The following is a 15,226-nucleotide window of genomic DNA, read 5'->3' as shown; positions in this document are numbered from 1 at the left end:
TCTGCACACACACACACACTACAGGACCGTGTCTATCGGATAGCTTCTACTAGTAATGGCTTCAAGTTCATCTCTGCACACACACACACACACACACTACAGGACCGTGTCTATCGGATAGCTTCTACTAGTAATGGCTTCAAGTTCATCTCTGCACACTCACACACTACAGGACCGTGTCTATCGGATAGCTTCTACTAGTAATGGCTCCATATTCATCTCTGCATGCGCACACACACACGCACACACACACACACACACACACACACACACACACACACACACACACACACACACACACACACACACACACACACACACACACACACACACACACACACACACACACACACACACACACACACACACACACACACACGCCAATCCGACCAGGTGCCTGTCCCTAAGTATCTTCCAGCAGACAGCACAGCAGAGGTAAGGGCACCACGTTCATCTCTGCTCCGGTGTCTTAATGTACCCTTGTCCAGTGAGAGAGGCAGTGGTCAATACCTTGGCCTGGACACTGACGCTCGATAGTGGACGGTCTGTCTCTCTGTCTGTTTGTCCAGAACTGCTCAATAACCCTGCCTCCAGCCACAGTCCCAAGACCATAGATACTGTAGGACTCAGGCGGACTCTGTGGAGAACCATTCTATCAATACCTTTACTGCAGCTGTTTGCATAACTATCGGATCAATACAAGTGTAGCGATTCCTGATTGGTGGGTATTTGGTTCCATTTCCATGACTCCACAAGCAGATTTTTCGAATTGAAAAACAGAGGGCTCTGCCTCGGTCAGTCTGGCCAAACACATAGAGCCATGGCTGGGTCTCTAGGCCTGGGGAAGTGGTGACCCAGCAGGGCTGTACAGGGACCAGTTCTGTAGAAGGACTCTACTAGAAACACATAGAGCCATGGCTGGGTCTCTAGGCCTGGGGAAGTGGTGACCCAGCAGGGCTGTACAGGGACCAGTTCTGTAGAAGGACTCTACTAGAAACACATAGAGCCATGGCTGGGTCTCTAGGCCTGGGGAAATGGTAACCCAGCAGGGCTGTACAGGGACCAGTTCTGTAGAGGGACTCTACTAGAAACACAGAGACCCATTGGGGGCCACAGGGACACGACACTCAATAGAGACACACAAACACAGACATGCAAAGTACATGGCCTCACACCTACGATTTCACACACGCATGCTAAAACACATAATGACTAAATAAGCACGAGAAGGAAGGGGGGCTCTGTTTGCCCTTTTCAAGGCACAAGGTTCAATCCCATCCACCCCCCTACATCCCTCGCCTCCCCCTCAAACACATCTCTCTTAGAACCCAGCATATCTGGCCTGCCTCTCTCCATCACCCATATCCTCTCTGCCACCCCTCTCTCCATGTGCTCCTATACACACACCTGCCATAACAAAGAGATGTATGGGTGTGTGTGTATTCTTGGGTGTGTCACTATGCTCTTGAGACAGAGCATGAAATGTACTGTGCTGCACTGTGTGCGTGTGTGTGTGTGTGTGTGGGTGTGTGTGAGAGCATCCCCTGTATGCGTGAATCAGTATGTAGCAGACCCCAGTTCTCCTCTCGCTCTGTTTCCTCCTGCTGGTCCTGGAGGCCCCTGATAACCACAATCAGGCCTGGACAGACCCCTCGCCGAGGTGTGTGAGAGAGTATGAGTGAGTGTGTGTGTGTATCAGGGCCTGGCAGGCAGGTCGCGGGCCGAGAGACCCAGAGAGAAGCCAGGGTCAAGGGGTTGCGAGGCGTAAATCGCCCCTCGTTGGGTGACAGAAAAGCAGCAAAACAACCTTCAAAACTACGAGTTTGATCCAGACCACATAGAGAAATATGGTGCATGAACAAGTGGGAAAGGAGGGAGGACGGAGAGATGGAATGGATGGAGAGGAGGCGAGGCAAGTGGAAGTAGGCAGAACGGAAATTTAGTCCCAAGTTGGGTGACATAAAAACTGAAAAACAAGTTGAGTTATGGTGTGAGAATGAATGGAGAGGAGAAGAGGAGGAGAGAGAGAGAGAGAGGAAGGTCAAAGGTCAGGCTGAAATGAGGAGTGATGTTAAGAACATTGAGTACCAGGTTTTGGTGTTTGTGTGAGTAGGGAACGGAGTAGGAACCCAAAGTTGTGACTTTTAGTGAAGTCTGGAGAGAGAGAAGTTTATCTGTCCGTCTACATAGAACAAGTTTTATCTTTCAGGACAAAACCTTGATGGTGTGAGACTGAGACAAGAGAGAGATTAGACCCTGACTGAAGTCTAACTGACCCCACAGTGATTACACACACACACACACACACACACACACACACACACACACACACACACACACACACACAAACAAATACTATAGAATTCACTGTACTGTTTTTGCGGACTTTACCGTAGTATTTACTGTAGTATACTGTAGTATTTACAGTTAACTATAGTTTAAATACGGTATTAAAAGAAAACTGTAGTACATACTATAGTAATTAATGTAGTGTTTATGCAGTTTGAAGTGTAATGTAGTATTTACTATGGTGTTTTTGTTTTATTATCTTTGACATAGAAGTGGAAGCTTTTGCCTTCAGGAAACCTACTGGAGAAATACTAGAAGAGCACATTTTCCATAACCTGTATTTTTTTCATGTGGGCACACACACACACACACACACACACACACACACACACACACACACACACACACACACACACACACACACACACACACACACACACACACACACACACACACACACACACCAGGGAGATCGCTCAAGATGGACATCAAAATTGGACGTCTATCCATGTCCGGAGGACGTTGGGTAATTCCTTCAAAACCGGCCACTAAGTGAGCTCTTTTGTCATTAAGTTTTGCCAGGGCCTTGTGGATGGGCGCAATCCCATGACTCTTTGTTGTGTGTTCCATTCAAGTCGTGGACACTCTTTTTGTATTTTTAGTTTTGACCCTATCCCAAACCTTAACTTTTACCTTAACCATTCAGAATGAGAGCCTAAACCTCACCCTTAACTTCAACATTTGACGTTTGGAGAAATGGAACAATACAGAGTAGCAGGAGAAACAAAAACACTTTGAAATTCTGCAGTGAGACTTTGAGAGTTTGTTGGACACACACACACACACACACACACACACACACACACACACACACACACACACACACACACACACACACACACACACACACACACACACACACACACACACACACACACACACACACACACACACACACACACACAGAGAAAGACAGAGAAAGACAGAAAAAGACGCACACAAATAAAAACAAATACCACAACCACAACACACTGGTGGGAACCACCATGCTTCATTGTCTTTTCACATCTCTGTCTGAGAAAGTTATCACACACAGTTAGGCATGTTCCTGTGTGTGAACCTGCATCGGGTCCTGCAGATACACTTCCTGTGCTAACTGACAACTTCTACACAGAGAAGCTTAGCACACACACACACACACACACACACACACACACACACACACACACACACACACACACACACACACACACACACACACACACACACACACACACACACACACACACACACACACACACACACACACACACACACACACACACACACACACACACAAAGGCGACAGGAAACTCAGGATCCCATCTCGAGCTCTTTCTCAGAAATAGACTACAAAAAAGTGGCTGCTCACTCAGTTACCTGCCTTGACGCCATGTTGATGTCAGAGCTAACTTTTCCTCAGCTAACAGAGATGTTTTGGGCCATAAGGCAAGAGCTTGTCACCTCCTTTTCTCTCACCCACCTGATTCTTTGTCACCCACTGTCCCTACTGTTTCTCATTTCTGTAGAGGAGTTAGATATATGACATATGCTCTCATTCACTAACTGCTCTGACGAGAAAACATAAGTGAGCCGAGGTGAGGTGAGCTCCAAACAGGAATGAGGATAATGGAAAAAAGAAAGTCACAACTGCAAGTTTCTAAAATCAGTTTTTGCCCAAAAAGCTGAACATGCGCACTCAATCGCATGCGCACACACACACACACACACACACACACACACACACACACACACACACACACACACACACACACACACACACACACACACACACACACACACACACACACACACACACACACACACACACACACACACACACACACTACGTGGGACAGCTGCAGTGTCTGGAGATGGTGAGTGTTGACTTACACAGCAGAAAGGAATGCATCTTCTCTCCTCCCTCCTCTCTCCTCCCTCTCCTTTCCCCTCCTCTCTCTTCTCCTCACTTCTCAATATTTTTTGACTCAACACAATTACAAAGCCACCCCAACCCTGATACACACAGTCGACACCATAAACTGCACATCTCAAATATAGTTCACGGTACAGGAGTGGTTCATGTGGTTCTTTGTGGTAAAGAGTTGGTACCCATCAAGCTTACCCAGAGATCAGCTGCAACAGTAGAAAGTGCTGTGTGGTAGAGACGTTCCAATAGTCTGAGGGGTGTGTTGTATTACAGCTCATAGGCTCACCAGATAAAACAACATACTAGCTCTCAGATCTGTGGTTTTCAGATCCAGCCACAAGATGTAAAAACTACAGTAAAATAGCAACCAGTAGGGAGGGTTTGGCCGGCAGGGATGTCCTTGTCTCATCGCGCACACATAGCGACTCCTGTGGCGGGCCGGGCCCAGTGCACGCTAACCAAGGTCGCCAGGTGTACGGTGTTTCCTCCGACACATTGGTGCGGCTGGCTTCCGGGTTGGATATACGTTGTGTCAAGAAGCAGTGCAGCTTGGTTGGGTCGTGTTTCGGAAGATGCATGGCTCTCGACCTTCACCTCTCCCGAGTCCGTACGGGAGTTGCAGCGATGAGACAAGACTGTAACTACCAATTGCATACCACGAAATTGAGGAGAAAGAAGAAGCAAAAAATAATAATAAAAATAGCAACCAGAACTACAATACCCATACACACATCTAGTGTATGTCTGCACTCACCCCTGATGAAGCATGGCTGGTAGGATGACATGGATTCAAAGATGCTGTTTGATGCCATGGCAATGCTACCGCACTTCTGGAACAAACGGTCCTCTGCTATGTCCAGTGCTCCGATACTGATTCCTGACATGCAAACAAACACAGGCCACAGGGTCAGAGAGAGTCAGTTAAAGTTCTCTCACCCACAGATCAACATCAATACAGACAACATCAATACAGATCAACATCAATACAGACAACATCAATACAGACAACATCAATACAGATCAACATCAATACAGACAACATCAATACAGATCAACATCAATACAGATCAACATCAATACAGATCAACATCAATACAGACAGCATCAATACAGACAACATCAATACAGATCAACATCAATACAGATCAACATCAATACAGATCAACATCAATACAGACAACATCAATACAGATCAACATCAATACAGACAACATCAATACAGATCAACATCAATACAGATCAACATCAATACAGATCAACATCAATACAGACAACATCAATACAAACAACATCTTGATGGAACTGTGTAACTGTTATGTAGAGATGAAAACTGCTTTATGAATGCACAGCAAACTCAAAAACACAAAACACTCCCCATTCCTGACCCCCAGGTCACCCCAGGTTGGTGATGCAGGGAAGGTGCTCTCATCCTGGGTAAAGAACAGAGCTCAGGGACCCCAAAGCCCTGGATCCCTGAGGACTTATGGTGGTGGTATGCACCAACTCCTTGAGAGAGAGCTACATTTGTTCCAGCCCAGCAATAACACAGCTGATTCAACCATCCAAGGTCTTGATGAGTAGTTGATCAGCTGAATCAGATGTGTTAGTGCTGAACTGGAACAGAAGCATTACATACACTCTGTAGTTCTCTAGGACCAGGGCTGGTGTCCGCTGAGTGGAGGAGGCTGCGGTTTAAGGGCTCTTACCCTCCAGAGGTGGCCTGATCCTGGGATGAGAGGTGGTGAGGTAGTCTCTCCCTGTGGTTTCAGAGGATCACTAACCTCTGGCTGAGTCACACGCTGTAATCCAACCTAGCCAATCTCTCTCTCCCTCTCTCTCTCTCTCTCTCTCTCTCTCTCTCTCTCTCTCTCTCTCTCTCTCTCTCTCTCTCTCTCACTCTCTCTCTCTCTCTCTCTCTCTCTCTCTCTCTCTCTCTCTCTCTCTCTCTCTCTCTCTCCCTCCTCTCTTTCTCTTTCTCACTTATCCTCCTTACTCTTCTCTCTCTTTCACTGTCTTTCTTTACCTGTTTCTAGCTCTTTCTCTCTCCCTCCTCTCACCTCTCTCCGGCGGTGATTGGATTGTAGTCGTCTCCTGTCTGGTCACAGCTCTGGTTTGTGGTCGAGTGGTTGGACCACGGTCGGTCTCTCCAAACCCCAGCGGCGGCTTCAACTGTTCCCCTCGAGGAAAAAAGAGCCAGGGCTCAAGCCCATTGGGCGAGGACGGTCACGTGATCCTCAGAGTGAGCGACTCTCTTTTTGTGGCGTTGTTTTGTTTTCGTTTAATCTGGTATTGTGGCTTTTCTCAGCCACCCCACCTGCCCTCTGCCTGACCAACTGTTAGCACTGGGGAAGTGGCTGTGGCTACAGTTTAGAGAGAGACAGAGAGAGACAGAGAGAGAGAGAGAGAGAGAGAGAGAGAGAGAGAGAGAGAGAGAGAGAGAGAGAGAGAGAGAGAGAGAGAGAGAGAGAGAGAGAGAGAGAGAGAGAGAGAGAGAGAGAGAGAGAGAGAGAGAGAGAGAGAGAGAGAGAGAGAGAGAGAGAGAGAGAGAGAGAGAGAGAGAGAGAGAGAGAGAGAGAGTATGTGCCAGTGTTTGTCTGTGGTTTTTGCAAGAGAGAGAGAGAGAGAGAGAGAGAAAGGGTGAGCATGTGTGTATTTAGAAAGAGAGAAAGGTGAGTCACCCACACAAAGCCTACCCATGCAAATCTCTCTCCAGGAGGAGAGTGTGTGTGTTTGTTTGTCTGACGACTTGGGCACCTGAAGCCTCGCACAATTTACATGCCATCTTTTCATATCACTGTCCCATTTCCTCATGTTGTGACGGGGAAATAAAGAAAGAGCGGGAGAGAAAAAGAGAGGAAGAGAGAGAGGGGAAAGAGAGGAAGAGAGATGAAGACAGAGAGGGGAAAAGAGAGGAAGAGAGAGGAAGAGAGAGAGGGGAAAGAGAGGAAGGGAGAGAGGGGAAAGATATGAAGAGAGAGGAAGAGAGAGAGGGGAAAAGAGAAGAAGAGAGAGAGGGGAAAAGAGAAGAAGAGAGAGAGGGGAAAAGAGAGGAAGAGAGAGAGGGGAAAAGAGAGGAAGAGAGAGAGGGGAAAAGAGAGGAAGAGAGAGAGGGGAAAAGAGAGGAAGAGAGAGAGGGGAAAAGAGAGGAAGAGAGAGAGGGGAAAAGAGAGGAAGAGAGAGAGGGGAAAAGAGAGGAAGAGAGAGAGGGAAAAGAGAGGAAGAGAGAGAGGGAAAAGAGAGGAAGAGAGAGAGGGGAAAAGAGAGGAAGAGAGAGAGGGGAAAAGAGAGGAAGAGAGAGAGGGGAAAAGAGAGGAAGAGAGAGAGGGGAAAAGAGAGGAAGAGAGAGAGGGGAAAAGAGAGGAAGAGAGAGAGGGAAAAGAGAGGAATAGAGAGGGGAAAAAGAGAGGGGGAAAGGAGAGGGAGCAAGTGAAAGAGCTAGATAGCAGGGAAGTAGAGAGAGTGAGAGTGAAAGAAAAGGAGGGGGAAGACAGAGAGAAAGAGAGGGAGGATGTGGCCACAAACGAGTGCAACACTGTTTCCTGGATGTAAAGAGTATTCAACTGTCACCTGATGTAGCCCCGTTATGATGTGCTTTCTGACAGTTTCATACTCCTGTAAGCCACCATTCAGTCAAGTAAAGGTAACATTAAACAGCTCTACGGGTTAACTAAACTACCTACCACTAAACTAGAAAAGTTCTATCGACTTCTATGGCCACAATTTCGTCAAGCCTCAACCTTGTTCTGGTGAGGGTGATTTACCCAGACAGGTCACCTGTGATAAAAGTCAGCATTCGACGTCCATCCTTAACTGAGGACGTCGGGAGATGACATGGAAACCGGCCACTAGGGGCAACAGTGAGTGCTGTTACCTTCAAGTAGGTTTCAGTTTTGCTTGGGTGTTGTGGACGGGGATGTAAGCATCTGCCTCTGATTCCAAAGGTTGCAAGTTTGAATTGTTTTTGATATTTTTGTTTTAAGCCTATCCAAAACCTTAACCCTTACCTTAACCATTAGGAGTTAGTGCCTAAGCTTAACCTTTTAACACTTAGAAATGTGAGGTTTGCAACAACTTTGAAATTTGAGAAACATGGTTGAACGTCTAATTCTGACATGAGACTGTGAGAGCTAGTTGGATTTATCTGAACACGTGTGTATATGTGTTTGTCTGTTGATTTTAATTGTAGGGCTGTGATGTGAGTGTGTGTGTGTTGGGGTTAATAGTAGGGCTGGGATGTGAGTGTGTGAGCGTGTGCAGGTCAGCGTACACCTGCTCTAATAAAGGCTGAAATTGCATTGTTTAGGGGGCGGGACCAAATCACCCCCACCCCCCACACCTGTACCACCATGCCTCCAATCTCACCTTAGACACGCCCCTCACAGCCATTCAGCCATCTGGGTTTCAGGGGTGAGAGGGAGGGAAGGGTGAGCGGGTGTGGATGTCATCAGTTGGCCGAGACAGCTGCGTCCCCACCCTCTCTGTCTTAAGTTTAATATACACACATGCACAGATACAGTATACTTCCTGAAGAATCTGATCCGTCTTCGTCTCAATGTAGCCCGAGCTCAAACGGAAGACTTTGAGACGCGCTGAAGGAACACAGCAGGATTATCATGACCTTTGACCCCCTACAGACACAACACAACCTCCAGCTGCTGCTTCCTGGGTCATCTAGAGGTCAGACTGGGTCAGGGGTCAGGGGTCAGATGGGGTGGGGTCTTATGTCAGCCAGAGAGGGGGATGAGAGACGGAGATAAGTGGAAGAGATGTAGTGACTATAAAGAGAGAGAATAAGGCAGAAGGAGAAGTAATCAGACGGAGAGGGAGAGATTTAGAGAAGAGGCAGATGTTTCTGATAGACACAGCTGTCAGTGAGACCTCTCCATACACGCACAACCGCCCATGGCGCTCCCACGACACAGCTTCCACCCCCTGGGCCTGGGACAAAAGTGTGGAGGAGACCCTTTAAAAGTAGGATATAAGATAGTAGGATATACAATACTGTGGGACCACTGCATACATATATAACTATGGGACCCATTAAAACAGCAGAGATTGTGAGTCTAAGGCAGCTACGTACTGCAGTAGTAAATGAAGCTATACTTACAGAAACAATCATCCTGAGAGTAAATCTCTCAGCTCAGCAGGTATACCATAGTAAAGAGGCCCAGCCTGTTGAGCTCATGGAGGTGGGAAAGCAGGGGACTTTCCTGAGCGTGACTCCCAGGCCCGGCCCCTCCCAGCTGGGTTAGGTCTGCTGCAGCACCTCCCTGCCTTCCCCTCCCACAGAACACTGAACAGAGAGAGGGAGGAAAGAGAGGAGGATAGAATAAAAGAGGAAGGGAGGTGAAGGAGACAGAGGAGATATAGGACAGGAGGAGAAAGACAAGGTCAGAGAGAGGGAACGAGAGAGAAAAAGAGACAAGAGGGGAATTCTCAAAGTGTGCTGTCTTGTCTGTCTGAGAAGGACTGGTTACTGACTCACCCACCCACTCACACTGGAAACCTAGCAGGTGCCCCCCCCCCGTCTCTCTCTCTTTCTCTTTGTCTGTATCTCTCCCCCTATACTCCACTCCAACCTCTCTCTCTCTTTGTCTGTATCTCTCTCCCTATACTCCACTCCAACCTCTCTCTCTCTTTGTCTGTATCTCTCCCCCTATACTCCACTCCAACCTCTCTCTCTCTTTGTCTGTATCTCTCCCCCAATACTACATTCCAACCTCTCTCTCTTTGTCTGTATCTCTCCCCCTATACTCCACTCCAACCTTTCTCTCTCTTTGTCTGTATCTCTCCCCCTATACTCCACTCCAACCTCTCTCTCTCTTTGTCTGTATCTCTCCCCCTATACTCCACTCCAACCTCTCTCTCTCTTTGTCTGTATCTCTCCCCCAATACTACATTCCAACCTCTCTCTCTTTGTCTGTATCTCTCCCCCTATACTCCACTCCAACCTCTCTCTCTCTTTGTCTGTATCTCTCCCCCTATACTCCACTCCAACCTCTCTCTCTTTGTCTGTATCTCTCCCCCTATACTCCACTCCAACCTCTCTCTCTCTTTGTCTGTATCTCTCCCCCTATACTCCACTCCAACCTCTCTCTCTTTGTCTGTATCTCTCCCCCTATACTCCACTCCAACCTCTCTCTCTTTGTCTGTATCTCTCCCCCTATACTCCACTCCAACCTCTCTCTCTCTGTCTGTATCTCTCCCCCTATACTCCACTCCAACCTCTCTCTCTCTTTGTCTGTATCTCTCCCCCTATACTCCACTCCAACCTCTCTCTCTTTGTCTGTATCTCTCCCCCTATACTCCACTCCAACCTCTCTCTCTTTGTCTGTATCTCTCCCCCTATACTCCACTCCAACCTCTCTCTCTCTTTGTCTGTATCTCTCCCCCTATACTCCACTCCAACCTCTCTCTCTTTGTCTGTATCTCTCCCCCTGTACTCCACTCCAACCTCTCTCTCCTTCTCTCACTTCTCCTGTTCATGAACATTTAAAAAATGATTAATGTACACAACAATAAAACATGTATCTGTTATGAGTTATTCTGAGATCACAGGTCAATAGGAGTGGTGGGATCCAGATATGTCTGGTAATATCAGGGCTTGTGGTTGGCTGACCTGATGGAGAGTGAAGATCTGGGAGAACATGGATGGGATTCTTTCATAAGGTCAGGGAGAGGGTGAGAGGGAGTGAGTGAGAGGGAGTGAGGGAGAGGGTGAGAGGGAGTGAGTGAGAGGGAGTGAGGGAGTGAGGGAGGGAGAGGGTGAGAGGGAGTGAGGGAGAGGGAGTGAGGGAGGGAGTGGACATTTATACTATGGTTGTCCGGACATGCCACAGTGATGAGAACTCAATCACACTTTACTTGACCCTTCTATCAGAAGACCTACATAACACCATCATTAGAATGGTAGAACAGAGATCATAATATAAGGAATATAGTTTTCATGAGAAACTGGCAGGCAGAAAATACTGGGAAAAGGCCTCACTGAGTTTTGGCAGAGAGACTTGCTAAGGAACAACTTAACCAGCAGGCTTGTAAACAATCCCAGACATTCAGCGGGGGTGGTGTGTGTGTGTATGTGGTGTGTGTGTATGTGGTGTGTGTGTGTGTGTGCGTGCATGCATGTTTGTGTGTGTAGGGATTGGGCAGTGTGTGTGTGTGTGTGTGTGTGTGTGTGTGTGTGTGTGTGTGTGTGTGTGTGTGTGTGTGTGTGTGTGTGTGTGTGTGTGTGTGTGTGTGTGTGTGTGTGTGTGTGTGTGTGTGTGTGTGTGTGCGTGTTAATGAGTGTTAAATAACCCTTTCTGTAACAGGACAAGGGGTCAGATCACTTACTGGCAGTCTGCGTGACACACTGGTGGCTCAGTGTGTGTGTGTGTGTGTGTGTGTGTGTGTGTGTGTGTGTGTGTGTGTGTGTGTGTGTGTGTGTGTGTGTGTGTGTGTGTGTGTGTGTGTGTGTGTGTGTGTGTGTGTGTGTGTGTGTGTGTGTGTGTGTGTGTGTGTGATCTTAACCACCAACACACACTTAACTGTCACCAGCTTGGCATGGGCTCAAACAGTTGGTGTCGTATACTCACAGGTAAGAGAGAAAAGACAGCGATAGAGAGGATTCAGAAATGCTTTGATCTCTAGACCACGACCCTGACCACAACCCTGACCATGACCCTGACCACGACCCTGACCGAGGCTGTCTCAGGGAGAGTTGGGATAGGGGTTAGGGTTTCATTTTTAAAATGTTTTATCCAACCTTTATTTAACTAGGCAAGTTAGTTAAGAACAAATTGTTATTTACAATGACACCTACCCCGGCCAAACCCGGACGACGCTGGACCAATTGTGCGTTGCCCTATGGACCTACCAATCATGGCCGGTTGTGATGCTACCTGGGTTAAGTTAAGGAGTTAGGTTAAAGGGTTAAGGTTAGGGTCAGGATGAGCTAAAAGGGTTAGGGATAGGTGAAAAGAGTTAGATAACATGCAAAGTAGTTAAAATGTGTAAGTAGTTGAAAAGTTGCTAATTGGCTAAAATGCTACAGTTGTCCGTGATGAGATTCAAACTCACAAGCTTTGGGTTGCTAGACGTTCGTGTTATACGCTGACCCATCCACCACAACCAACCACCCTACTTTCGTTTTTGCCTTACGTAACCATACCAAACAAAACATATCATACCACTGTCATTTGAGTGTCCCGGATGCACATTTGCTATGTTACGTATAGTCTATGAGACCAGGCTGTAGACACTTGTGTGAAATAGGACAAATATAAGCACCCTCCAAATGATTATTATTATTATTATATAGTCAATACAGGAGTGCATTCAGTAAGCCTTGGCCACAACAATTAACTAACACTACTGAACGCTTCTAAAGATCTCCCTCCCTTCCTTCTCTCTCTCTCTGACAAACACTCCTAGACAAACACCAACAGCCGTTCAGTACTGGTTTCCATTCCAGCATCCTGTCGTGATGAAGTCATGGATGAGCCATCGTTTAGCCATCCTGTCGCTCAGGCAAACACATGACAGAGGGATGAGGCATCGCTTAACAGGCCTGCCATTCAGGGAGCACAGAGAAGGCCTTTTGTTCCCCGACGGTTATACTAACGTTAGGATGAGGGGGCGACTGATTAAAAGTGTGTGTTGCTCGCATTGAGATGTGAAGGTCTTTGTCTCAGTGTGTGTGTCTCTCACAGAGTGATGTGAAGCATTCAGTCTCAGACTTTTCATTACTCAGCAGGCAGGAGGGAGAATCTTCCGGTAAGAGACCACCTCCGAGACACTGGAAACACATACACACACACACACACACACACACACACACACACACACACACACACACACACACACACACACACACACACACACACACACACACACACACACACACACACACACACACACACACACACACACACACACACACACACACACACACACACACACACACACACCGAGTCACCCACACCCTGAGTCACCCACACCCTGAGTCACCCACACCTGGCCCTCTCATCTTACAAACGTATGTAATAAGCCCATCCCCCTATGTGTCTGTGTCTGTCAGTCATAGGAGGCTTGATGAGAGGAGAAAGGAAACATTCAGACTGTGTTGGGACGAGGCCCTAGTTGACACTAATACAGTCAGACAGAGGAGAGGAAAACACATTCGTCTTAGTGACGACTCCACTAATTACACGCATGTGTATTGAGAATTCATGTGTCATCATCAGCATTTGCATATGTGTTTCATCATAATGGAACTGGAGGAGACTGTAACTGAAATATTTAAGGTCCCATATCAGTAGTTATTCAGCAAAAGTCATTCATCAAACTATTTCTTGTATTAATCCCACGTGCTTTACCTACGGTGTTAAGGGATTGTCTATGTATTTGCTTGCTAACATGACTAGCTAGCCAGCCAAACAGAAGTGTTAATTGATAGATACAATTCCATCATTGATGTGGGAGACCCTGATATTTAACATGTTGTCAGATCTCTGGTTTGTTTCCCCTCTCGATACCCAATAGGGTGACCTCCCCTAGACACTGACGTGGGGTCAGTTTTGCATTCCTTCATAATGGCTATGTTTCCCATTTCAGGACAGCAAGCTGATCCTAGATCAGGACGGCAAGCTGACCTTGGACAGCTCTGTGTAACGGCGTTCGTTTGTTGAAGGAGAGTCGGACCAAAATGCAGCGTGGTGGTTACTCATGTTCTTTAATGTAGAATAGCGAATACATTAAATAACTATACAAATACAAAACAACAAACGGAACGTGAAAAACCTATACAGCCTATCTGGTGAACACTACACAGAGACAGGAACAATCACCCACGAAATACACAGTGAAACCCAGGCTACCTAAATATGGTTCCCAATCAGAGACAACGAGAATCACCTGACTCTGATTGAGAACCGCCTCAGGCATCCAAACCTATGCTACACCCCTACTCACCCGCAATCCCAATGCCTACAACACCCCAATACGAAACACAACTAAATAAACCCATGTCACACCCTGGCCTGACCAAATATATAACGAAAACACAAAATACTATGACCTAGGCGTAACACTCTGGGCAACTTAGCACCCAGAGCCGTCCACTCCCGGGGGGTTGAACTGTGATCCCTGCTAATGTCCTAAACCACTGAACATGCTCTGTAAGTGGCTGGGGTCAGAGGTTAAGATAGCCGTGGCTTGTGGGAGCTCAGGAGCTCACACTGTGCTCAGCCTGCCTGCCTGTCTCCACGGTGACAAAGGAGAGGTGAGGAAAAGCCCGCCGTCACGTCTCACTGCCACTGTACTGTTTTCCCATTGCTATAGAGGACACAGATATCACATTGTAGGTTATATTTTAGCATTCTTTTTTTAACATATTTTATTGTATTGTGAAATGTAAGAAACAAAATGGCATCCAAATTGACCCTTGGGGGATTGCTAGACCATAATGCATTTTATTGTTCATAGTCATGGGCTGGATTGTTGTGCAGACCAATTCACTGAAGAATACTTGACACTGTAAGTAAACGCACGCAAGCAAGCACACACTGAAAGCTGAGCTCTGTGGGGTCTTGCAGGCTAATGAGATGATGACTGTCAGTAGAATATGTTTGTTTGTTTGTTCTCTCTCTCTCTCTCTCTAGCTCTCTCGCTCCCCCCTCTCTCTCTCTCTCTCTCTCTAGCTCTCTCGCTCCCCCCTCTCTCTCTCTCTCTCTCTCTAGCTCTCTCGCTCCCCCCTCTCTCTCTCTCTCTCTCTCTAGCTCTCTCGCTCCCCCTCTCTCTCTCTCTCTCTCTCTCTAGCTCTCTCGCTCCCCCCTCTCTCTCTCTCTCTCTCTAGCTCTCTCGCTCCCCCCCCTCTCTCTCTCTCTCTCTAGCTCTCTCGCTCCCCCCTCTCTCTCTCTCTCTCTCTAGCTCTCTCGCCCCCCTCTCTCTCTCTCTCTCTCTCTAGCTCTCTCGCTCCCCCCTCTC

The 15,226-nt window shown here is 47.3% G+C and overlaps 1 protein-coding gene across 3 annotated transcripts in view; it reads right to left on the bottom strand.

Annotated features, from left to right (window-relative positions):
• Nucleotides 1-6,656, bottom strand: part of LOC118363206 (runt-related transcription factor 1-like) — a 75,618-nt gene extending 68,962 nt beyond the window's left edge. Inside the window, exons 1-2 of one of the 3 annotated variants that reach the window (XM_052504012.1) lie at nt 6,282-6,656; nt 5,013-5,135 (exon numbers count right to left, since the gene is read on the bottom strand). In XM_052504012.1, coding sequence (XP_052359972.1) covers nt 5,013-5,070 — 58 coding nt within the window. In that variant the 5' untranslated portion in view covers nt 5,071-5,135; nt 6,282-6,656. Of the gene's footprint in view, nt 1-5,012; nt 5,136-5,964; nt 6,163-6,281 lie in introns of those variants that run through there. The other 2 variants (XM_052504010.1, XM_052504011.1) reach the window with 2 other exon arrangements.
• Between the last annotated feature and the right edge of the window lie 8,570 nt (nt 6,657-15,226).

Source organism: Oncorhynchus keta, unplaced genomic scaffold, assembly GCF_023373465.1.
Source record: "Oncorhynchus keta strain PuntledgeMale-10-30-2019 unplaced genomic scaffold, Oket_V2 Un_contig_1863_pilon_pilon, whole genome shotgun sequence".
In the NCBI taxonomy this organism is placed as follows: domain Eukaryota; kingdom Metazoa; phylum Chordata; class Actinopteri; order Salmoniformes; family Salmonidae; genus Oncorhynchus; species Oncorhynchus keta.
Note: the sequence above shows the minus strand (reverse complement) of the source record. Positions and strands in the feature narration are given on the sequence as shown.